A 25,107-nucleotide genomic window follows, 5' to 3' on the forward strand; every position below is an offset into this window, starting at 1 on the left:
CTCACTGTCATGGTCAGTAAAACTAAACGTCCTTGATAAAGTGGTGTCAAAAAGAATGTCCAAGCAACAAGAGCAGATAGGCTAACATCCAGGAGGCAAGAGAGGAATTCCTGGTAAAATGGTGAATCTTTATACTTGACTTCCACCCCCAACCAGTCAGAAGTTGGACCCTGCTGAACCTTCTAGTAAGCTACATGAGCGGAGGCCACTTACACATGGCATCTTGCCCCCTTTCCTTCTGAACTCACAGGTGCAGCTCATCATGTAATCAGAGGTGTCCTTGACCAATTAACTAGTTAAGAGAAATAATTCCATCTAAAGACTGGCATGGCAGCTACCACTCCCCAAAGAAAAAATCCTTCTTCACATATTTAATGGATTATTCTCTTATTATACCCAGGCTGCATTCTATGGAAGATAGACTTAACTGCAGGCAGAAGCTTACATGAGTGCCCCTTAGCGACCTAATGGCTAACGCCAGGATTGCATATGCAACGACCATGTGTGGTCACATGGTCGTTGGGGGTGCACACCCCAACCCTCCGAAAGTGAGGGGACCTCAGCTCCTCTCGTCTCCAGAGGGCTGTCTGAGCTTCCCAGAGGCAGATCTGCACATCTAAGCGCTGCCTCTGCAAGGCTCAGACTGAGGAAAATTGTGCCTCTCGCACGATTTCCTGCTTCCTCCGGAAAGTCATGCGAGAGGCATGACTAGAAGTCACGCAAGAGGTGCAATTTCCCTCAGTCTGAGCCTCCCAGAGGCAGCACTCAGACGTGCACTGCCTCTGGGAGGCTCAGACAACCCTCCAGAGGGGAGCGGAACATTCCCTTCCCTGTGGAGGGTTCAGATAGTGTCAAGTGCCACTTGACAACAGGGATCACGGTCCCGATCCTCATTGTTAACTGGCACAAGACTGTAGTTGATTTACAGCGCAATTCTATCTTGCGCTGGAACAGGCAAGCCAGGAAGCTTGTGCTGTATCCAGTATGAGATAGGGTGCCAAAGTGGCTCAGTCAGAGGTAAGGGGAAACACTTCCCTTTACCTCCAGGTAAGCCACTGCAGCCCCTATGGGTCTCCTTGGACTTGCACCACCTTAGGAGGTGGAATGGGGAATGAGGTTGGGATCCAGCATAACAGCTGAGTCCTAACCCCACCTCCCGCTCCCCACCCGCCCACCCCTGTGGCCGCCCTCCGTCCGCCCACCTCGCACCCCAGCATGCCTCCCTCCCGCCTCCTTCCTGCCCACGCCAGAGCCTTGTGTCAGCCAAACTCAGCTGACGCAAGATTCCTCAGAAAAGTTGGCCTGGAGGCTGCCTCCGTGCACTGTGCCTGCCGACTCTTGAGGAGGCGCAAACAAGCTTTATGGCACGTTTGCGACCCTCCTGGGCTGGCACAAGGGACTTGCACCGGCCCAAGGGCAAGCTAGGATTACGCTCTTAGCCATTTCAGTGCTTACGTCCAAATAGACATGCCTAGGATTTTGCTGCTGGACTGGAGATTGGAGCAGAGTGTCATTTCCTCACAGCTAGATTTATTCTTCATACTGAAAACATTCTGGATACATGGGGTACAACGTTTTAATAGCTTCCAGCAGACATATGCCACAATCCAGAAAGAACTATTTTCTGCACACGGTAGCAGGCTTCCTAAAGTGCAGGTGAAACAAAGTGAAATGCCTGTGAAAAGTGAAGATGAGGTCAAGGGAAATATTATTACCACAATTAATCGAACTGGGGATGGCCAAGTTCTTAAGCCTAGAGGGCAGAAGTCTCCCCCAACCCAAACTGGCCATGACCCAGATCCTTCCTGGCTGTGGCATGACTGTCCTCATTTCTTGGCAAAGAAGATTCCAAGTCCCCAAGCTCAGGGAGTTGGCAGAAGCACCTCTCCTTGGGAAACAAAAGGCCATTTCAGTGGCCTCTGTGATGAAAGAACTCTGTATATGCCAAGTTGCGAGTCGTGCCTGATTTTGCATCATGCAACAGGCAGCACAGGCCAAAATCTTTGACCAAACTCTTTGACCACAGTTCCATTCAGGGACTAATTTGTCTCGATCAAAAGTAACTTTCCTTTGAGAAGCTGCAGTTGCTTCAAAATTCTTGTTCTGAAGCAACCAACACAAGAGCGTCATATCACATTTCATAGAATAGCCTCCCTGCTTCCTTTGCTACAAATTGTTACTGCTTTGCTCCCCATCATCATCATCCCCTTTGATATATGCTAAGTATATGTGTATATGTATGTGTCATATATGCTATGAATGACCACTGAATAACATTTGTCAATGGTGTCATTGTTTGATGTTCCTCCAAGACAGCTGCACCAGCAACCTTCCTCTGCAAGTTCTCCCTATTGTAATTCTGAACACATCAGATCATCCAGGTAAGATACAACATATTTAAATGGAGAGTTTTCTTTCATAATCAACAGTGAATCACAAATAGTGTCACTTAAACATACCCGAGTCCTTAGCTGCCTCTTCCATCCACCATAGGATATAATTTAGATAGGACATTTTGAGTTCAATGTTTTCATATCTCCTGCTTTTTTGCTGAACATTTTACCTTTATTATCTTGATGTAATCTTGGCAATAGCCCTGTAAGGTACGTTTGTATTATTATCTCCATATAGCAGATGGAGAAGACAGAGGCTGAGAGGAAGCCACCTAGTGAGTTCATGGCAGAGGAGAGATTTGAATCAGGAAATGTATGCTTCACAGCTCAGTTGCCAAGTTAACCACTCTGCTACACCGGATCTCTTCGTGGTCTGAGACACAGTGGCGATATTGCCCCTATGCCCTACTTAAAGGGCTCTTTGGAAAACCTTTGACCTCTGCATCCATGTTATTGCAAAAGTGGCTGCTTGGCAACATGTTTTAATGATTTTCACACCTTACTGTAAAACAGGTTGGACCTTGTTGCCTGCAGATTTTATATCTGCGGATTCATTTCAACATGGGTCCCGACATGTACCCTTCAGATGCAACCAGAGCTGTGCTCAGAGGGTACATGACCGCAGATTTGATTATTCACTGTTTTCTGCATCCATGGGAGTTCCAAGAATAGAACCCCTGCAGATGCTGAATCTGAAGAGGTACCGCTTTAATTTTTTTAAAGCACTCTCTTATAGTCTGTTGTCTGATGTCATAGAAGTGGAATGCAAATTGGTTGACTGCTGGGCTCAGAGACCTTCACTGTTCTCTATTCAGGCTGTGTGCTCTGATATTTAGAAACTGGCATTTGGTGTTTGACATCCCTGCCCGCGCTTAATTGTAATTTAATTTTGGTTGGAACTGATCGTAAACAATACCAAATTGTGCATTATATATTTTAGATGTCTTCATTTATTTCCTCTCCCTCCCCCATCCTGAGCTCTGCAGCTATTATATCCATAGAATGTTAAACTCTAAAGGAAAAAGCTAACCACACTGGCCTGCATAAACTTGATTTCTGTAGACACTTTCTGCAAGCATTAAATTGATAAAAGACATAATGTAGATGGGCCCATGGCTGAGCCAAGGGTAATTGCATAAAAATGAAATGGAGACCTATAATTGTGCAGCCCTTTCTTCTCCACTACAGTGTTTTCTGGTACATGGATCCTGCTTGTCATAGCAAGTTGCTTGTTATGGTGATTGTACCAGGACTTGATCTTGCTCTAACAAGGCACGTATAACATTACTTAGTGGAAGCTTTTCAGAATAAGAGCCTGAAAGTAAAATGCACTCTATTTTCATTCTTGAACAAACAAAAGAGTCCTTGAATGACAGCTTTTTTTTACCCTTTTCTTTGAGGGTGTTGTAATGGGGAATTCAGGTTAAATCTATGCCTTTTATACTTCAAGTTTTGATTTCCTCTCCAACAGCACTTGAAGGATAAAGCCCGGCTTGACACATGCAGCAGCCTGTGGATATAGCAAATGCTAATCTAGCATTTACTGATTATTTCCGTTGGATTTCTCAGTCTAGTACTGCTGAATGCGTGCTTTTTGTGGATCCTTGTGGGAATGTTGCCAATTGGTCCAAGCTGGAGGGCGTTTCTATTCCATGTTAAAATGTTAGTTCACCAACTTTTCAAAGAAAAAAATCACCATGCATGACTGAAACTACATCAAAGTGGGACTTTGAAGGACTAAGCTGCAGGTCCAGTTTATCACCATCTACGGTTGATAATCTAGGACCCTGCCCTGGGCTGACAATGCAGACACAAGCACAAAGGAGACAACAGAAGGGGAAGGGAGTGATGCCAGGGTAAACAGAGGAAGAACATGTGATTATTTCAAGTATACATATGCAGTTGCTGATGGAGCATGTGCTGCATCCAGTGGTAGGGGGATCAGAAGGCCTGCCATAGGTAAGTAAAATATTTGCTGCTTACCTCTGCTTAGGCCTCCTAGTGGTCTATGAAAAAGGGGTGAGGTAGTTTCAAAAAGAGGAAAGAGGATCCTGGCACATGCTGTTGCTGCTGGGATCTGTCTCCTCCCTCCCACTCTCTGTCTATGACAATCCCCCATGGCCAACTTACTGGAGTGGTGCAACTATCTGGGAGGTGCAAAGCTTCTGCTGTATAATGGCAGCAGCTGCTACTAGCTCAGCAGCACCACAATGTTCTCACAGTCATTGAGTCTTTTATGATAGCAGAATGCTTCTTCTGCTATCATAAAGGACCCATAGGATTGGGCCTTCAGTGTGTAGACTCTGTAGCATTGTACCTGAAGTGATGTGGAAGTTACATTTGAATGAGTTCTGAATGATGGCTCATTCACCATGCAAGTCACCATTTGATGTGGTTCCCACTGTGCAGAAGCCACGCATGTGTGAATTCCTGCATACTTTATCAGAGTTCTGATTAGTGCAAATATGTGAAAAAAAATTAGCCTCACCACTTGGCAGGCCAGATCAAATTAACCAGCTTTCCAAGTAGTTGCGCACAAGGTTTGTGAGGTTACCACTTGGAAAATAGGCTCTTTGTTTTCCATTACGCCCATGGATCTTTTTTTTTTTTTTTTTTTTACTTCATCAAAGGAACTAAAGGCAGCTTAGGTTCTCTAAACTGCTCAGTGCCATTCATAGAATGAACCGTCTGCTTAGCTGAGCTGTTTGTAAGGCTGAATATAGCTACAAGAAAGATTTACGGTGAATTAAAAACATGTCTCTGCTAAATGCGTGAAATCAGTGGTAATCAGCTTGGAGACTGCTGCAATTGTATTATGCCATTAGCAGTGATACTGATTATCTTCTGTGTTGCCTGGCCTTCAGAGCACTTCAGGGAACAAACAGAATGGAGCCCAAGCTTTTACTTATTAGAGCAAATCACTTCGGAAGAGAGTAAACTATTGCTCTACAATGGACTTCTTTTTGCTTCACCATTCGTAGTGAAGTCTTGAATTCACATTACCATTACACACGCCTTCCAGTTGTCAACATGGCCTGTTCGTTAAACCTTTTTGTTTCAGTCATGTCTCCTTCTAGTTAACTGAAGTAGACATAGCAAACCCCTGGGCTATCTTTTCATTCTGTTTGTGTAGTAAAGGCATACAGTTTTCTATGATTGTACTATCATAGAAATGCTGTTGCAACAGGCTTCCCACTGCTCTGTGAAGCACTGCTGTCAGAGCAAGACCCAGAAGGCCTTGTGCCTCAGGCAGTGCCCCACATACCAACTGCCACTGTGGTTTGCTGGCAGTGGGGGGGGGGGGAGGATAAGGGTGGGGCTGAGGCTGCGGGTGGATTTTGGCAGCACTGGAAGCCACCAAGAGAGGCGTAACACTTCTCCCCAGCACCTGGGGCAGTGACGTCACTACCACACAGACACAGGATGCAGGGCCTGATGTCATGATGTCCTGACGTCAATGCCCCAGCTTCTCCCCAGGACTGGGCTTCATGTACCTCCTTAGCATCGGGAAACACTCCAAGCCCTTCTCAGTGCCAGGAGGAGGTGCTGGGCAGCCTGTAGCACCTCCCCCTTGGGGAGAATGTCACAATGTTCTCCCTGAGGGTGGAGCTTTGCACCCCCCCTCCCGAGCCTTTCCTGAAGTCAGGAGAAGGCGCTACAATGCCTGCAGTGCCTTGAGACAACCTTGAGACAACCTTGAGGCCTGGGGACAGTTATCCATCCATTTAGCATGGCACCTGGGGTACATGCCCCTCAGGCTCCACCCTAGAAACACATCTGGCCACCAAATCCTGTAATGCTGTCCTGGGTCTGACATGCCCCCTCCCACGTAACAGGTCTGTGCCAGCCCAGAGAAGTAAGTAAAATTTTGTCATTACTTACATGTCTCAGCCACCCTGGTCCTCTGCTGCTGCATCCAGTGTGCCAGTGGGGGAATAGGATTGGACAGTCAGAGTCACTAGACAGCTCCCTAACAATGAAATAACACTTATTGATTTATTTATTGATTTTGGGTGAACTCAGGGCAATATATATATATATATATATATATATATATATATATATATATATATATATATATATATATATATATAGTTGAAAGGAAGGAAACCGTTTTGGCTCTAATCCCTGCAGATGTGTCCAGCACTCATGTCAAGTGGCATCAATTATAAAGACACCGACCACAATCTGTTGCGAGTCCAGTTTCTGTCTTGTTGAAGGAAAAGGCCACTTTAGCTCTGGCTTGAAAATTAAAGTAATTTTCACCTACCAAATGTTTCACAACCCATTAAGTTGCTTTAAAATCTCTGTTCATTGGCATCATATAGTTTGAACAGTCTTCTTTTTAAGCAAATGGTTTCCTCTCTGGATCATTTAGCAGAGATCAAGGTTTGGTTCAGATCTTTTAAACCATGGTTTAAAACAGAGCTTCTCAAACCCTAGCTTGGGGGCTGGATCTGAGGTTTGGGGAAAGCACTCCACTCTGTGAGCAGAGCTTACCATTCCCTCTCCACACTAATGTATTCTGAGAAGATCTGGGCACCAGAACCCTCTGGGCAGTCACGTCTGTCCAAACGTCCTATTGCACAGCCTTCTGAGATGCTGCGCAACAGACACAACTGCCCAAAGTGTCCCGGTGCCCAGATCTACTCACAACACATGCAGTGCGGAGGTGGAGTGGTAAGTTCTGTTCCGAACAGGGACTGCTTTGTTGATGAACAGCAGTTGTGAGTTCAGCAACTACTGGTTTAGAAAATCGTGAATGAGCTCCACTTAGCTTTGGGCTCACGTGTTCCTCCCCTTCCATTCTTCTCCTCTGGTTCAGGCCGTTCTCTAGGACATAGTTTCACAATGTTCATGAAAGGAGAAGAGGGGAAAGTTTTGCTTTCATTTAAAGAACAGACATTCATATTGTCTCGAGGAGCAGTGATTGACTAACTAGAGATGCACAAACATGCCTGTTTTTGACTTAAAATTGAGTCAAGCCTCTGCATGCTCCACGACAATGTTTGCAAAAGCTTGAACCTTTGCGGAAATCAATTTGATTACACGCAAAGGCTCAAATATGCCCCGAAACCGGCGACTGCCACGCCAGTACTGGGTGTTGTAAAAGCATCGTAAAGCGCTTTTCAACACCCGAAGAGTAAGCAGTGCCATGTGAAAAGGCTGTGCTATGGGTGTTGCATCGAGCCTGATGGCCACCGGGTCAGGCAAGTGCTGTTCTGGGCGGGAGAGGATGGGATGGGGGTGGGGATGACAGAGGAGGCCTCCATCATATCCTAACCCCTGTTCTGAGCCCTACACGTGGCTACTTGGTTCTGCACCAGTGATTTAGCTGATGCAAATCTGAGTAGCCCCATTGAGCAGGCTGAGTCTCCATACAGGGTAAGGGAACAAATGTTTCTTCACCTTGAGGAGGCCTCTGGCCTGCTCAGTTTCAGCGCTGGATACAGTGTGGGCCCGGCAGCCTTGCTGTGCCAGTGCTGAATAGGATTGGGTTGCCCATCTGATTGCCCACTTAACTTGCAGTTCCCTGAGTGGATCCATAGTGGGGAACTGCTGTTTATTTTTAAAGTGAAAGCAAACTTTTCATTCTGCTTTATTTACATATGGAGGAGGAGCAAAGTGTAACCATGGATTAGAGGAGTGTTTGAACCACAGCAATCTGACTACTCTTAAACCCTTTGTACTGGTAGCAAGGTTAGCACCCAGTGTACTATCAAGGAGGAAAGCGAGTGTACTGGGCATTGGTGTTGCTAGAGGGGGGTGGTGCACTAAGTCTTGCAGAGAGCCTCCCTGCAGCGTACAAGTGGCTCCTCCCCCTCCCCTCCCCTTGAGAGCCATTCGCTTCTGTCTCCCCCCCCAGCCCACATGGCTCCAAATGGGAGGGGTGGAGCCACTTGCACGCTGTGGTCAGGCTAAACGGAGGCAATGGGCTCCCAAGGGGAGGGGGAGGAGCCACTTGCACGCTGCAGGGAGGCTCTCTGCAAAACTTAGTGCACCGCCCCCCCCATCTAGCGACACCTCTGGTACTGGGGTTGGCCAGTTTAGGCCTTTGTCCTCAAGGCCCCAGCAACCTGGCCCAGCAACATTCTAGCCACATGTTTTATATCTATATGTTTTAGGATTCATTTCACAAATAAAAAGTTGTCCCTGTAGCAACAAATAAGTGAACATCAGCCATGTCGTTTTCTGATGGTGCTCAAGCCTTACCTGCAGTAAGCTTGTAGGATATGTGGGAGCACACTCTAAACATCTGAATTCTATTAAATTAATATCTTTCCCACTCCAGAAAACCAGCTAACAATTAAGGATGAGAAGCCTATGAGAAGTATTGTTCTGAGCTCGGTGTCAGAATTCAGCCTCACAGATGTACCATCCAAGGACACCAACATTGAAAGAAAACTGTCAGCATCTAGTGCAACGTCGACATTATCATCCCTTAAGAAATGCAGGACACAGTTCAGCTACCTTGAAGATGATACCTCAGTTCATGAGAGAGACAGTAACGGTATGTTAAGGAGATTTTTACAAGTCGTCTGTGTAAATGCACTGTATACACATTCAAGCAGGTACATGGAGAGAGGGTTGGAATTGGGAGAGGGAACTACACTCCACAAATGGATTGCATGGTTAGATCACACAGTTCTGCACACGTAAACCTCCTATGCAAGTATGATGCTCGTTGTGCAGGCATCAGATTGGCGAGTGTGAAGGGCACAGCTGTGAAGGGCAAGGATTCTGTGCAATCCCAGCCTCCATGCATTTGACTAAATGTGTACATCGGGTAAAACATTTACAAAACAATGAGGAAAACAAATAATAATAATAATACAGGTATTTATATACCGCCTTTCTTGGTCTTTATTCAAGACTTTATTCAAGGCAGTTTACATAGGCAGGCTTGTCTAAATCCCTTATTAAATAGGGATTTTTACAATTGAAAGAAGGCTCTATCTTTCAAGAGCCACAATAATTCAGATGTTTCGTTCTGATCTGGCCTCCATCCTGGCCTCCCACGCTCAGAGCAGATGGAAATAGCTCGGCTCAGCTTGTCAGCTGCTTCAAGGTCGCACGGTGCCGGTGGCCTCGAACTGGCGAACTTGTGGATGTTATCTTCAGGCAAATGGAGGCTCTACCCTCTAGACCAACCTCCTGCCCAACAAAGATGTCATGGACAGTTCAGGTTCTTGTCCACTCATCTTTCTTCTCTTAAACCAGAGGTACTTAGAAATAGGGCGTGGGAAGATTGAGGGTCAAGTCACTTTGGGGCCAGACGTGGGGACAGACACTCTCCAGACATGTGGTTGGAGAACACATAATAGGATAGGGCTGTTCACATGTTATACTGTATCCAGGTACATATTTCTATGCAAATGACTATGCTAGGGTTCATGTTTACACATAAGCAATCCATGTACACTGTACACAGATTGTGCCTACATTAAATGGAACATGTGAATAACTGTACCCAGGTACAGTTGAATATGTGAACATTTCTGTTGTGAAAACCTTATAGATCTTATGGCTTAATGTTACAGCTGGTGGTAGCCATCATGAAAGTGGCATAAAGCACTTTTTGATGACTTTAAATCTGGGCCTGCACCTGCTGGGGTGGGTAAGTTCTGCGCTGGCCGGTGCAGTGGTGGAGGTCAGGCAGGGGACGGTGTGTAACAGGTTGGGAGAGGGAGGAATGGGTGGATCAAGCCCAGGAGGGATGCAGGATCGACGAAGTAATTTCACTGCCAAAGACTCGAGTAGCTCCATTGGCAGGCTTGGGCTCGACACAGGATAAGGGGAACAAATGTTCCCTTACCCAAAGGAGATCTCTGGCCTGCTCCGTTTCAGCACTGGTCCTGCAGACCCACTGCGTCAGTGCTACATCGGATTGGGCTGTCCGTCTGGATAGAACAGTTTGAGTGCCCAGCATAAGTTGCCAGGAGTTCCTTGAGTGAAGAGTGGGATGTTGCAATAATTGATTAAGCTAGGAAAGATAAAACATTTGAGACATGAAGAACTTATGAAGTGTTAAAAAAGAAATCTTCAGGCGAATGTTGAGGGAGGAAAAGATCACTGATAAACACAGAGAATAATTCATAAGTGTTCATTAGGGGATGAACATGTGCGTCAAATGCAGCTAAAAGATAATGTCCAAACCTCTGTTGCAGACTTTTGGTTGAACTCAAGGAAAAAGATGGCATGATGATGCAAAAAAGAAAATAGAAACTTTAATTGGATGAAAAATAGAGCACTTGAGAGAAGGAGGGAATCATGCCTGTCATTAGTAGATTCAGATTCAGTACCTTTATTGGCATACAGATGTCATTAGTAGTAGCTGGCAACCTTCAGTCTCGAAAGACTATGGTATTGCGCTCTGAATGGTGGTTCTGGAACAGCGTCTAGTGTGGCTGAAAAGGCCGATTCGGGAGTGACAATCCCTTCCACACTGGGAGCAAGTGCAGTCTGTCCCTGGTCTGTCATATGGGATGGGAAAAACTAAGTAACTGTAACTGGAAATCTAAGTACTCTCCCCTACATATGTTATATGACTCCACCGCATATGTTAAAATGTCAACAAACTTGCACCCTATAATTTGAGAGAAACAAGTTGTGTAACATAGGGCGCAATCCAGCCCTTGACTTGGGCCTCTTGAGAGTTGGCTAGGCCGATGCGCAGGGACGCAGCCCTGGGGTTAACCCTAGGTTTCCTGGCTGATCTTGAGCAAGGGGCCACTGTGAACACCACACTAGCTCCTTGAGAATCTTCTGCGATTCCAGTACAGCCATTGGCTGGGGCTCCCTGTTTGGGCTAAAATCCAATATATTATATAGGGCAGTGATTTTTTGCAAGGTTCCCCTGGCTGGTTTCCATGGCTCTCCAGGGAGCCACATGTCACAGTTTGGGAACCACTGCAGTAATGTCACAGACATCCAAGATCATGTTTCAAACCTGAGAGAATGGAATCAAAAAACCTCATTGTAAATTCAAGCAGTTATAGCTTATTTTTTTGAGGACCCCTTGACCACTTGCTTTTTTTTGCTTCGGACTTGCAGCTGTTTCAGTAAAAAGGGCACAGTTGGCTAACATATAGGTCCACAGTGGCAGCAAGGTCATTCGGGCTGTGCCCTAAATCTCTCTGTGTTTTCTTTAGTCGCACTTGCCTTGTTGTTCCTTGTCTTTCAATAACTGTGCATGATTGCCCTTCATTTTCTCCCTAAGTTATACTATCCATGTCCCGGCTTTTCCCCTTCTGTTAAGTATCTCTCATAAAGATGATGATAATTTCTAATATGGCAATCCAGTTCTCCTTATGCGTTACAAAGTAGGAGATCTCAGTTTGTCTCTGAATGTTTGATTTTAAATTCCAAAGGCATAAAATGTCCCAGTGCAACATCTGGGATGCTTTTGCTCCCTTTGGATGAAAAGCCACTGATGTTGCCATTTTAAGGCGCCATTAGAATGGAATATCATCAAATAGGTCTGGATCTTGTCACATATATCATATTAATGATCCTTGAACTAAGAAATACTAAGTACAGATCAGCACAATAAACCACAGAGCTCCAAAGCAACCATTAGGGTCAGATCTCTTTTATGACTGATCTTTCACAACAATCAGAGCTCTCCTATCCCTCCTAAGTGGGAGAATCTTAGTTGTTGTTCAACCCTTTTCACAGTAATTCATAACAAGCCTAGATGCTCTCTGCAAAAATATATAACAAGTTGCGTTTTACGAACTGTTTAAATTGAAAAAGAATTTTTTTTGAAATGATACATTTAGGTAAAACAGTCACTTCTGATTCCTTATTACAAGATACTCATAGTCATAGATTACATGTATTCGTAATTTGAAAGAAGATCATAACTCTCTGCAGACCCTATACACAGGGTCTGCAGACACTATACACAGACACTATACGCAGACCCAAGTTTCTTCGTCCAGTTTGCATGAGTATAAAAACTTCTGTTTTAGAAACTGGAATGAACACATCGTTTGTTTTTGTTTCTGAGCTCTCCAGTAGACTATATAATGCAGGATTGGTTGCTAGAATCAAAGGACAGCAGTAGTTATTCTAGTTTTTCTTCTAAAGAGTGGGTTGAAATACTTTATCAGAGGGAAATGAAAATGTATCAAATTATCCTTAATGAAACATCAGGACAAGTGATAGCTACCCTGAGGAAAAACATATTTATTGTGGGGTAAACGGCATAAGACTGTAATGCATGCTGAAGCCTGAAAAAAAAGATCCATCTGGTTTTTGGTTACAATCACAAAACAAAAATAAGTAAAAATATGCAAATGGCAAGAGCAGAAACCTAAACTAGTGCGTTTCATTAAATCCAGCAGTGGAGCTGAATGATCAATGGTGGTCTTGGGTAGGCAGGGGGGCAAAAGCCCCGGGTGCTGCACCTGCCACGTCCCCACCGGTGCTACCTCCGCCCGCCTTTTGGAGCCGTTCTGCAGGCATGTGAAGCCCTCGCAGTGCTGCTCCAAGAGGCTCCTGAGGCCTGAAGAAGAGTACTTCTGGTTTCTGTCAAGACTGTTTACAATCGTGCCAGAAGCCTCAGAAGGTTCTTGGAGTGGTTCAGAGCATCTGTAAGCCTAGGTAAGTATCCCGGGGGGGTTTGTGGGGCAGAGGCATGTTGTGGACCTACGCCCCAGGGTGGCATAGGGGCCCGGTCCGTAACTGTTAATGATACAATTTGAAAGAAGATCATAACTCTCTGCAGAAACTATTCACTTAGTTTCAGCCCCATAACTTCAATGGAAGTACCATACCTTTGGATCACACCCTGTTCAGGAGCCATTGCAGCAGAACCAATAGTTAGAAGCTCCTGAAAACATGAAGCCAATTCACAGCACAATCTACCCTCAGCCAGTGCAGCTGCCAGTGCACTGGCTGAGGTTGTCACAAACATGCTATAAAGCACGTTTGCAGCGCCAGGTGAGTAAGCAGTGTTGGCTGGGAGGCCCTCACTGCCCCACTATTGCTGCAGCTGGAAGGATAGCCGCAGTAGGGGTAAGAGACATGCTGGGCAGTGAAGGGGAGGCAAGAGGGTGAATCAGAGGCAGGGAGGGGGCATTTCTGGGCGGGGGACGGCAAAACTGGGATGGATCAGACCCAGGAGAGGGTGGGATCAGCGGAGCAGGCCTCTGCCATATCCCATCCTCCCTCCCAAGCCTGAATGTCCTACATGGGACTCCTTGGACGTGTGCCAGCTAAACAGCTGTCGCACATCTGAGTAGTCCCTTTGGACAGGCTGGGATGTTACTCGGGGTAAGAGGAAAGATATCCCTTTATCCCATGGAGACCACCAGCTTGCTCCTGAGCTGTGACCCCACTGTGCCAGCACAGCTTAGAATTGGGCTGCCCGTTTTAACATTATTAAATATAGTTATTGTATAATAATCTACCAATGCAGAGGTGAGGCCATTGTTCTTATTGAGATAAATGTAACATTTTATTTTATTTTTTTTGTGAACAGTCAGAAAAGCAGAGAAGAAAACAGAAGGGCCGCGTCCGCATTGCTGCAGTTTGTGGCTAATTTATTTTCAAATATATAAATGATTGCTTAGAAATGAATGCTTAATTGCTAATATCTATTATTTATTATACATTACCCACTTGAAACGGGGGAAGGGAATGCGAAGGCTCCAACATGCAGATTTTGCAAAATGTGTTACATCCATTAGCAGAGTTTCATGGTGTGTGCTCTGATAGGGATTTAAAAGCATCTTTAGTGTATGGCACAGTCTACGTGCTAAACCATTACTTTATTATTGAAATGTTGTGCTTTTTGTGTGGTCCTTTTTCCACATAATGGGTAAAGCCTTAAGAGCAATATCTATTCTCCAATTAAAATTATGCGGATGCCAACAAGGTTAATCAACTGAAGACTGTGCATATGATTAAAAAAAAACAAAACATAGATCTTACATTTCAAGAAAGAACTGAAAAGATCCCTAATTGATGAGTAATTTCAAATTTGATATTTCTTCTGTCTCGATGAAAATGGAAAAAGGGGAGGAATTTCATAAATATATGCTACCTAAAAGAAGAGTGCCTTAATTACACCATGGACTACTGGATAAAATGATTACATTTTCTACACTGTAAATTTCATACAATTAAATGCAGCAATGTCACCTTATAAAATGTTTCAATTTGATAATTATTTCAGTTCATTTACTCAGAAAAAAATATAAGCATGAATTTACTAAGTATCTCCCAAATCTAGTCATTTTCATTCTCCCAGACTGACTAGGAAGTTACTTGTGCTTGTCTGAACTTAAATAGATCCCTGACAAATTTAGATAACTATTAAAATTGATAATATTATGGGTGATAGCTTACTAATAGAAATTAATTCAATGCTGTGCTTCCTAGTGTTATTACCTGATATTGTAAAGCTACATTTCAAATTAATATTTGAGGTATTTAAGGAAGCTTGTACATGACTCTTTTTTGAAAAGGGATAAAACTCTTGGTTTGATTTTGATGGCTAAGTTAAGGAGGTTATATATGTGTGATGTGACTTCTGTACATAAATGCACATCAAAGGTGATTACAGATGGCAATTTATGATGTCAGCACTTGGTGAGGTTGTTCTTTGTATCATCCTGCCACATAGGGAGGAGAATGTACTAATTCCCTGCTTCTTCAGTTTTCAGGTAAAATGCAGGTGTGCAATAAAATTGTCCCGGCCACTTGGCAGGATCATACAGGTGACCAGCTTAGCAAGTAGGTTCATGTGGTCAGTTAACATACAAATAGTTGTCCGTATTCACTCACAACGAGATGATCTTATATTTGCCACACTGGGAAATGCTCACAAATATTCTGTGACATTCTTGGGTGGGCAGACTTGAGGCTGCCAGGAAGCACCTTGCCTTTGATGTGACTGATGCAAAATGGCAGCTCTAGGAGGCAGGGCCAGCCCAAGACTTCCTGATGTCTGGTGACAAATGCTGCCCCCATTACCCAATGATGTGCCAACCTCTGCTCCTCCCACTCTCCAATGTTCTAGTTGAGCACTTGCCTCTTTCCCCATTCCTCTCTGTCCCCCTATACCTTTTCTAATCTAGAGAATGAAAGGAAAAGGAGGAGCAGTGAAGTCAATTAGGTGGACAGAGACGAGACTTCCACCACTACCAATTTGCTTCCTGAGGCAACTGCTTCAGTTGGCCAGCCCTGATGGGAGGCAGCGCATGTTATAGTATGGTGGTTTATACAATAGTTTATACTTGGAGGTTGTTTTCACCCAAGTGTACACACACACACACACCTGTAACAAGGCTGGAACTGAACCTGGGTTAAAGAAACCATTCAAATCACCCAGGTAGCTGCAGGTGAGCTGAAGATTTGGGAGTTTAGAATACTGTCAGAGCTACTGATAGTTCCAGAGAGACTTTCTGCCCATCCCTATCATATATCATTATCATATCATTCTGTACATCACATTCTGCACTTGCTCCCGGTGTGGAAGGGATTGTCACTCCCGGATTGGCCTTTTCAGCCACACTAGACGCTGTGCCAGAACCACCTTTCAGAGCGCGATACCATAGTCTTTCGAGACTGAAGGTTGCCAATACCTTACCTATACCTGTACATCACAGTGTACAGAATGAAAAATCATTATCTTAAGGGAAACATTCTGCCAAGTTTTTTTCCCCCCTTAAGATGGCAGTACAGATTTTTTTTTTAATTCTATGCACAAAAAAAGGGCTCATAGAACTTGCTCCTTGCCTGTCCTATTTTGGAAGTTGGTCCACCACATTCCTGTGCTGCGGTTAGGAGGAGGAGTCTGGAGAGGTAGTTTTGTGCACATAGGCTGGGCTGGCTGGAATTTAATGGTAATTGTCTGTTGTCAAGGTTCTTTGCTCTCTTATGGGTTATTAAGACAAAGCATTGTGGGTGTGTCTCTCTCACACACACTTTTATCCTCACCTGTGGATTTGGAATGCGCAGATTTGACCAACCATGGGTTTCAAAACTGTGACTGGAGGACCCATAGAGGACCTCCTGGATACAACCAGAAGAGCCTTCCGGTTGCATCCAGACGTGCTATTGGACCCCAACTGCGGACTCCATTATCCGCAGCTTTTGGTATCCACAGAGGGTCCAGGAATGGATCTCCCATGGATACCAAGGTCTAACCTGTCTACCCATGTCTGTGTGAGAACTGTACATGTGTTCATTTTAAAGGCAAACACAGAGTCTGAAGCAGAGTCTGAATTCCACAAAAATGCAAAGTATGTACTGATAATGTGTTCTGCTGTAGGAATGTTGAAGGTAACACACAAATAACTGTATGCCTTTACAAATCAGCAATCATATGTGCACTGTGCACATACTGAACCTAGCATGTGAATAGCTACATAGTTTTTCCCTTTTAACCTGGAGGGCAGGTCAAAGAAGGTAGGCCTGCTATTACATTGGACCGAACTACCCTGAGCAAAACATCATATTAAGACAGACTCATGGAATGAGTTGTAAATACTTCATTAAATAAGTTATTGCCAAGACACCTGGCATGTTATAAGGCAAATATGCACTAGTTATACATTCTGACATTTCTGGGTCTTCTCAGTATAGATTGCTTAAGTATAGTATAGATTGCTCAGTATAGATTGCTTAAGTTCATATTTTTTTTCTTAATTTTAAATTTACAAGCGAATGAGTACAAAACACATTTTAAAGAGAGATTGGATTGTGAAGCACTGCAGGAAATCTTTGAACACAAGCATGAATGTCAGGCCATAGTTTATAAGTTCTGTTCTGTGCCTATAGGCTCTGTAGAGTCCATGGTGAGAGACCAAGCATCAGCAATGCTCAGTAATCTAACCAGCATCCTAAGGAATGGTATTCCATTATCTGCATCAATAAGATGTCAAATTATTGATGCCAAAGTGCGTGTTTTTTTCCAGACAGGCCCTGTGTCTTTAATATATGTCAAGTAGAAAATCAGAAGAAATTTCTGAGTCTGCAAGTCAGGAAATATGTCACCTGTTCAATTTCTGCTTGCTGCACAACCATTAAAAAAGCACAGCAGCTATGCTAGAAAAAAGGTTGGCAACTCTAATTATTTTCCATATTTGTCAGCCAAAGCAAATCATTTTTCCTCCCTGAAAAACTACTCTTTTATTGACTTTTTAAAAAATGAGTCTTTAGCCCTTATGGTTGCAGAGCAAATCATGAAAAGAAGAATATTGGGATACTCAGAGTAGCTCACAGAATAGGATAAGCAATGACTATTGAACTTAGGACATTATGGAAACAAGGGCTTTAAAAAATAATCTTCTAGCTTCCAGTCCAGTAGTATAGAGTTGAAAGAAGAAATTAACATTTCTTCCTATTCTGTTCTCGCCTTTGTAGTGCATTTAATTCTTGGAAACACAGAATTTAACAGTTTCCATGACATAGTTTGGTGCGCATCAGAATTAGAAAGGCCCAGATGAGGCCTTTTTAGTTTCATGCAGAATGATTGACTTCTGTTCTCTGTTGATGACACAGTGTGACCTTGCCTTGTAGCAGCCAAAGTATGTGATGACCTTTGGGTGATTTTTTTTTTTTTAATTCTCAGTTCTGAAATATAAATTAATGCCAGTTTTGCAGGGGCTGGGAGGATAGTGACTGTTTTCCTACCAGTTTTATGAAATCACTTGAGCATTGGGGATTGTACAGGGATGAAGAGGAGTTTAATCTGAACCAGAAAGGATCCGTTCTCTATTCAGTGTTAGGCCTTGACTCTGAGACTTCTGCAGTTCTAATAAAGAAGATAGAGCCTCTGGGAATGCATAGTGTTCAAGGTTTAAAATTAACTAATTACATTTTCAGCCAGGTTGCATCAAAATTTAACCCCTGGGGGCGGGGGATAAGAATAGGCCCTCAGTTTGGCTGTACTTGTCGTAAGAGGCGACTAAACAGCCACCAGGTAGATGGGACTCATCAGCCTGGGAAGGCAGTTCATCTGAGAGAAGGAAAACTCTGATCCCAAACCTCCACTGCCTTGTGGCTACATCCAGTTATGGAAAAGGCTTCAGGAGTCAACCTCGAGGCAAAATCCGGAGCCGGATTCCCTGAGGCAGTTCATGGCTGAACAGTCACGTTCTGGCAACTCCTGCAATGCCGCTGGAACCAACCATATTGGCTTCTGCCTTTCCATTGGACCATTTCAGTGACATGGAGAGGGGGGATTTGCTGCATGGGAAACAGTCTATTCTCCAATTCTACTTTACCCAGGCTTTGCGCACTGGAGAGGACACTCTGTTCCAGAACACTATTCAGAGCGCGATACCATAGTCTTCCGAGACTGAAGGATGCCAACAAGGCATCAAAATTTAAAACCCAGAATCTGTTTCTGCGCTAGGGCTCACTGGAGTAATAGTAAAGGCAAAGTGCCTCTGGGCATACCCAAAATACATTTTCTTCAGACTGTGTGTGTGTGTGTGTGTGTGTGTGTGTGTGTGTGTGTGTGTGTGTGTGTGTGTGTGTGTGTGTATAAGAACATCTGGAGCATATTCTATTTCTAGTTTCTGGTAATTCGGTGAGAGGAAGTGTGGGATGCCCTGTGCTTTTTAATGTGCTGGACAGACAGCAATGTTCCTTATTTTTTTTATTTTTATTTTTTGTTATCCTGCAAATCTCACTCCTTGCTCTTCTCCTTTTGAAAACAGATGAATGTGCCACACTCATCCTGGCCTGCTTGTTCTGCCAGTTTTGGGACTTTCTATTCATGTTGCCTGATGTCTGTGAAAATTGGCTGATCGATGTGTGCTGCCCTTCCCATAGATATCACCAAACATCAAGCGACAACCACAACAATGGGGACTGCAGCTGCGATTGTGACATTGACTGCAGCATTCTTGAATCATGTCATGAAACCAGCGAGTGTCTGGAACTGGCATTGGAGATCTCTCAAGTCTGTTATCACTAATGTAAAGCAATTGACAGAATTCTCCTGATGAACTGCCCCTGTTGAAACTGACATTGCTCCCTGAAGTCTATGTCCCTGCTAATATTAATACTACTACTACTACTACTACTACTACTACTAATAATAATAATAATAATAATAATAATAATAATACATTTATAAAGACATCATGGTTGCCAGCCAAGGCTGTGTAAGTGTATTCTACTATAAATCTTGAACCTTCTGTATAGCATAACCAAGAAAATTCTGTTTTTAGGATTTCCTAGTTGCTATGGCGGGGAAAGGGGGCCAAATATTGCCTTCATAGTTTAATATGGATGTTAAGAAGTCTCTGTGAACTATTATGAAAAGCAGGTAGAGCAGGGCATTGAGCAGGTAGAGCAGGTAGAGCAGAAATTGGGGTCTGGAACTGATTGGTAGCCAGGGTTCAGGATAGCCAAAAGAAAGTACTTCTTCACCCAGTGCATATATCTGTATAGTGCTTTTGAGTGCTCAAAGTGCTTCATGTGTATTGTCCTCTCTACAACAACCCTGTCAGGTTCTTGTTATCCCCATATTACAGATGGAAAACTGAGACTGACAGGGAATTTCTTGTCTCAGGTCACCTAGTGAGTTCATGACAAAGTTGAGATTTGTAGCACCATCTCTTACAGCACTTGCCTGTGCTTGTCTAGTCAGAAGTAAGTCCTACTGTAGTCAGTGGGACTTACCCTCAGGAAAGTGTGTATAGGATTGCAACCCTAGCCCCTATGCCATACCAGACATGAGATGTCACAAGATGCCATTCACTGCCGCAAAATGTGGTGACAACCACTGGCTTAGATGAGACTAGATCAGGGGTGTCAAACTAGTTTCATACAGAGGGCCAAATAGCATTCATGATGCCTGCTAAGGGCCGGAAGTGATGTCATTAGGCAGGAAGTGATGTCATTAAACAGGTCTTAACCAAAAATAAGCACTTTTCTCACTTAGGAACCCATTAACTGCAAATAACAGAAGAGAAAATACACAAATCTTGATCGTATTTCAAGATATGGGAAAGCCCAATTTTCATGGGGGCTGCCCTTTCAGCAGTAACACCTCAGCACTGCTCAGCAGCTAAGAGCCTGAGGGCCAGATAAAAAGCTCTTGCAGGCCGCATCCGGCCCCTGGGCCTTATGTTTGACACCCCTGGACTAGATGGAGCCTACAACTTAGAGGCAGTATATCTCTGAGTATACTCAGGAATTGAGGCTCTTATGCCAGGAACAGAAAAGCAGGGAGGGCAGTTGGCCTCTAGCCTGCTAGATTAGATGGTCCTTGATCTGATCCAACAGAGCAGCACTTATGGAATCAATTCTTTATTTTCAAGAAAGTCTCCCCACTCCCATCCATATGTCCAGGAGAAATGGTGGTGTTATTTTTAGGGCTGCAGTGGGCTTTTGTTCCTAATGGATTTATATAGAAACACAGATTCCACATTGTTGGTGTGATTATTACTATTGGATGATGTTACAACCTTTTTATAATTAAAAATTTATTTCTACAGCTTGTTAGAATACCCATATATGCTTAGTTTAGGTCAAAAAGAAAATTAAATGAATTAGAACTAGGCTTGCTGTGTTCACAGCAAATGTGTTTTTTAAAGTATCTCAAGTGAATTTTAAAGAACATGTGCTTTACTACGGAGCTGAAAGTCAACAATATTTTACATCTGAGACTTTCACAATATAATATTAAGGTCGTGCCTGTTTGTTGCTCTCTAATATATGTGTACATATGGGATGGTTTTAATGGCAAATAAAGGCACTTCCTGAGAGGACGTGAATTGCTGTGAATAAAGGGGATGTGAATAAAACTTTTTTTAAAAAAAAATCCAATTTTTCTGCACATTCATATAAGAAAAAGAGGATACTAGATGTTATGATGTTGGGAAATAAATCAATTTCTATATTTGCACAAAAGCATCTCTTTTTCTGGTTAAAAATGACAGCACCCAGTCTGCAGAAATGTAATGCAAATTATAGCGCTCTCTCTCTCTCTCTCTCTCTCTCTGTGTGGCTTTCAATAATAAAAATGAAATGAACACTGTACCACATGCATTTCACAACAAAGGTAGTTACATTCTGATGCTAAAATTGTGTAAAATATATGTCATAAACAAGAGAAATACTAACATGTTGCTTGTTCAGAAGGCAGATTTATAAACCGCTTTGGGGTTGTGGTTTCGTTTTTATGTGTACCTAGTTCCTTAGAGATGTCAAAAAGGTCCACAAATGTTGACATTCTAGTGCAGGAGTGGCCAACCTTTCATCTATAAGGACTCCTGGACCTTTAGCAATGGTGTAAAGGAGGAAATTTCAACGGATGCAGCTTGTCATTTCACAGATGAAAAGTGAAATTTCCTCCTTTACACAAAGGTCCAGAAGCCCTAAAGTTGAAAGATTGGTCACCCCTGTTCTGGTATATGGTCAACATGAGCAGAGATCAGCAACTGGTAACTTCTGGGCCAAATCCTGGTTCCTTAAGAAGTGCTACATAAATGGTTGGCAACCTTCAGTCTCGAAAGACTATGGTATAAGCCTACAGCACCCAGTATTCCCAAGTGGTCTCCCATCCAAGTACTAACCAGGCCTGACCCTGCTTAGCTTCCAAGATCAGACAAACTCCACCAAAGACCTGGCGCCTGAGGTGGCATGCTAAATGCTACCTCCCTTACCTGAGGATGTGCCAGTCTCTGTTCCTATGACTCTCCAATGTTCTCAGCACTCTTCTCCTTTTCAAATTTCCTCTATCACTTCCACTTTTTCCAGCCCAGGAAGTGGAAGGAGAAGGAGGAGCAGTGGGGAAGCGGAGGCAGGTAGGCAGACAGAGATCAATTGGTTGATCCCCAACAATCTGTTACATTAGGCAAGCCCTTCCATTGTCCTCAGGGATGGGCCTCATGGATTGAGTTCACCAACTCAAATTGAGTTGGCATCCTTCAGTCTCGGAAGACTATGGTGTCACGCTCTGAATGGTGGTTCTGGAACAGAGTGTCCTCTCCAGTGCGCGAAGCCTGGGTAAAGTAGGTATGGAGGATAGGCTGTTACCCATGCAGCAAATCCCCCCTCTCCACGTCGCTGAAATGGTCCAATGGAAAGGCAGAGGCCAATACGGTTGGTTCCAGCGGCATCGCGGGAGTTGCCAGAACGTGACTGTATTCAGCCATGAACTGCCTCAGGGACTCCGGCTCCGGATTTTGCCTCGAGGTTGACTCCTGAAGCCTTTTCCATAACTGGATGTACCCACAAGGCAGTGGAGGTTTGGGATCAGAGTTTTCCTTCTCTCAGATGAGATGCCTTCCCAGGCTGACGAGCCCCATCTACCCGGTGGCTGTTTAGTCGCCTCTTACGACAAGTATAGCCAAACTGAGGGCCTATTCTTATCCCCAGCCCCCAGGGGAACTCAACTCAAAATGCATTCAGAAAGAGCATGACTGTGATAACAATACTTGCTGGCAGGCAACTTAGGTTGATGTGTTATTTTGGTTCACCATCCTCCATTTCCCTAATTACCGAAGGTAGCAAAATAAGCAATTCTATTTTACAGTGAAATACAATACAGGATGAGGATTCCCTCTGGAAAGGGAATGCAATACAGGATGAGTTTCTTTTCTCTGAATTACAGCCTAATCCTATGCTTCCTGGCGCCCAGTGGAGCAGTGCTGCCTAAGCGACTACCACTGTATACAGTGGGCGCCAGGAAGCCCCTGGGACTCTCCTCGGGGTGTCCCCTTCCCCAGAGGAAAACTCCAACCCTGGCAATGGATCGCCTTGCATTTGCATTGGCATTTTCCAGCCCAACACAAAGTTCAGCATCCAATGGAACAGGGCCCCACTGGTCCTACCCCCCTTCCCTTCCCAGTTCCTTCTCCTGCCCCGTCCTTGTTCTGCCCTCCCCCCACCCCCAGAGACTGCCCTGCCACCCCTGCCACTTACCCCCGGCAGTGACCATCCTCCTGCCAGTGCTGGGACCAGCACCTGACTCTCCAGGCGCAGTAAACGTGCTTTATGGCATGTTTATGGCACCCAGTGCTGGTTCTAGGGCTCAGTGCAAGCACTAGCTAAGTATAAGATTGGGCCCTCCGTTGGGTTAAAAGACATAATCAGCCAGTATCCTGCTATCCATGCAAACATAAATGATTTAAGATGTACACACTGTGATTTTCAACTGGTGTACCGCTGCACAATGGTGTGCCACAAATGGTCCACAGGGGTGCTGTAGGTCGGAGGAAGATCATTTGTTATTAGGGCCATTGGGAGATGTGAGTCCCCCACCAGCAGTGTGATGTGCCTTGACAATAGTAAAAAAAGCTGATGGTGTGCCTTGACAATTTTATCGCCTTGTCAATGTGCCATGAGAAGTAAAGTGTTGAAAATCACTGCACTAACACAAGGGGTACATTTTCTTTTTATTTTTTAAACAGTGTATAGTTGTCATGTTCAGCTAATTGTAAAATCTTTTGGAAAAGATATTTAGGAAATGATAGTCAAGTACTTCAAATAAATCTACATTACAAATTCTGTGCATTCCATTTGGGATTTGAATAAGTGCATGAGAAATACTCTGATCCGCCCAGGCCTGTTTCTCTTTTGTGGTTTCACTGGGAGGCACTCAAATGGCTCTAACTGCATTCCTTATTTGTTAGATGAAAATGTTCCTATTCTCTTCTTCAGAAAACAAATAAATTATGTTAATAATTGTTAGGTGTGAGTCAAATGTACTGTTGTGTGATACGTCCTCCTGAGGACCGGATTCTAAATGTGGAATTTGCAAAACTTTCTTTATCATCATCATCACCACCAGTTATCATCCTCATTATCATCAACCAAGTATTTATAAACCACTTTAAAAAAAAAAAAGTTCACAAAGTGGTTTACAGACAAAATCAAACAATTAAAAGGCTCCCTGTCCCAAAACAGCTTACAATCTAAAAAGATACAGAAGAACACCTGCAAACAGTCACTGGAAAAGACACTGTGCAGGGGTGAAAAGGACAATTACTCTCCCCCCTGCAAAATATAAGAGGAGCACCACTTGAAGAAGTGCCTTTTGCCCAGCTAGCAGGGAGGTGCAAGATGCTGCTCAATACAGACCACCGGGAAGACCCAGGGTATATTTCCACTATATTTCCCGCAACAGGCAGGTTGCCTCTGATTGCCAGATGCAAGGGAGGGCACCGGGACGCAGATTGTTGTCTTGTGTGCTCCCTGGGGCATTTGGTGGGCCACTGAGAGATACAGGAAGCTGGATTAGATGGGCCTTTGGCCTGATCCAGCAGGGCTCTTCTTATGTAACATCTACATTGTAATCAGCACATTCTAGATCAGTGGTTCCCAAACATTTTAGCACCAGGCCCCAGTTTTTAAATGACATTCTATCGGGACCCACCTTGGTGTACCAGACTTTTTTTTAAAAAAGGAAATCTAGAAAGAAATAATATTTTTACTTACTTACTTAGAGCCCAATCCTGGGGTCCGTGGCGCAGCATTTTGCAGGGCTGGAGCTGGGGTGTCGCGCAGCGGGAGCCCGGGATCTGCAGCTCGGTGGTCCCCTGGACTGCCGTGCTGCAGAACAGGAGGCGGGGGGATGGCCGGGATCATAGGAGGGGTGTTCTGGGGAAGGGGGAGGCGTGGCCAGGGGTAGGTGGGAGGTGTGTCAGGGGAAGGGGAGAGGCAGATCTGTGGAGCCAAGCTCTGCAGGATTCAAGGCGCTCGTGCAGGGCTGCTCGCCCTACACGAGCGCCTTTACTTT

The 25,107-nt window shown here is 44.2% G+C and overlaps 1 protein-coding gene across 1 annotated transcript in view; it reads left to right on the top strand.

Moving 5' to 3' along the window:
• MDFIC2 (MyoD family inhibitor domain containing 2) overlaps positions 1–19,332 on the top strand; it is a 70,820-nt gene extending 51,488 nt beyond the window's left edge. Inside the window, exons 3-5 of the mRNA XM_066612988.1 lie at positions 2,313–2,381; positions 8,686–8,904; positions 19,073–19,332. Of these exons, the coding sequence (XP_066469085.1) occupies positions 2,313–2,381; positions 8,686–8,904; positions 19,073–19,332 (548 nt within the window). The remainder of the gene's footprint in view (positions 1–2,312; positions 2,382–8,685; positions 8,905–19,072) is intronic.
• The last annotated feature ends 5,775 nt before the right edge of the window (positions 19,333–25,107 follow it).

This window comes from Tiliqua scincoides, chromosome 2 (genome assembly GCF_035046505.1).
Source record: "Tiliqua scincoides isolate rTilSci1 chromosome 2, rTilSci1.hap2, whole genome shotgun sequence".
Taxonomy (NCBI): domain Eukaryota; kingdom Metazoa; phylum Chordata; class Lepidosauria; order Squamata; family Scincidae; genus Tiliqua; species Tiliqua scincoides.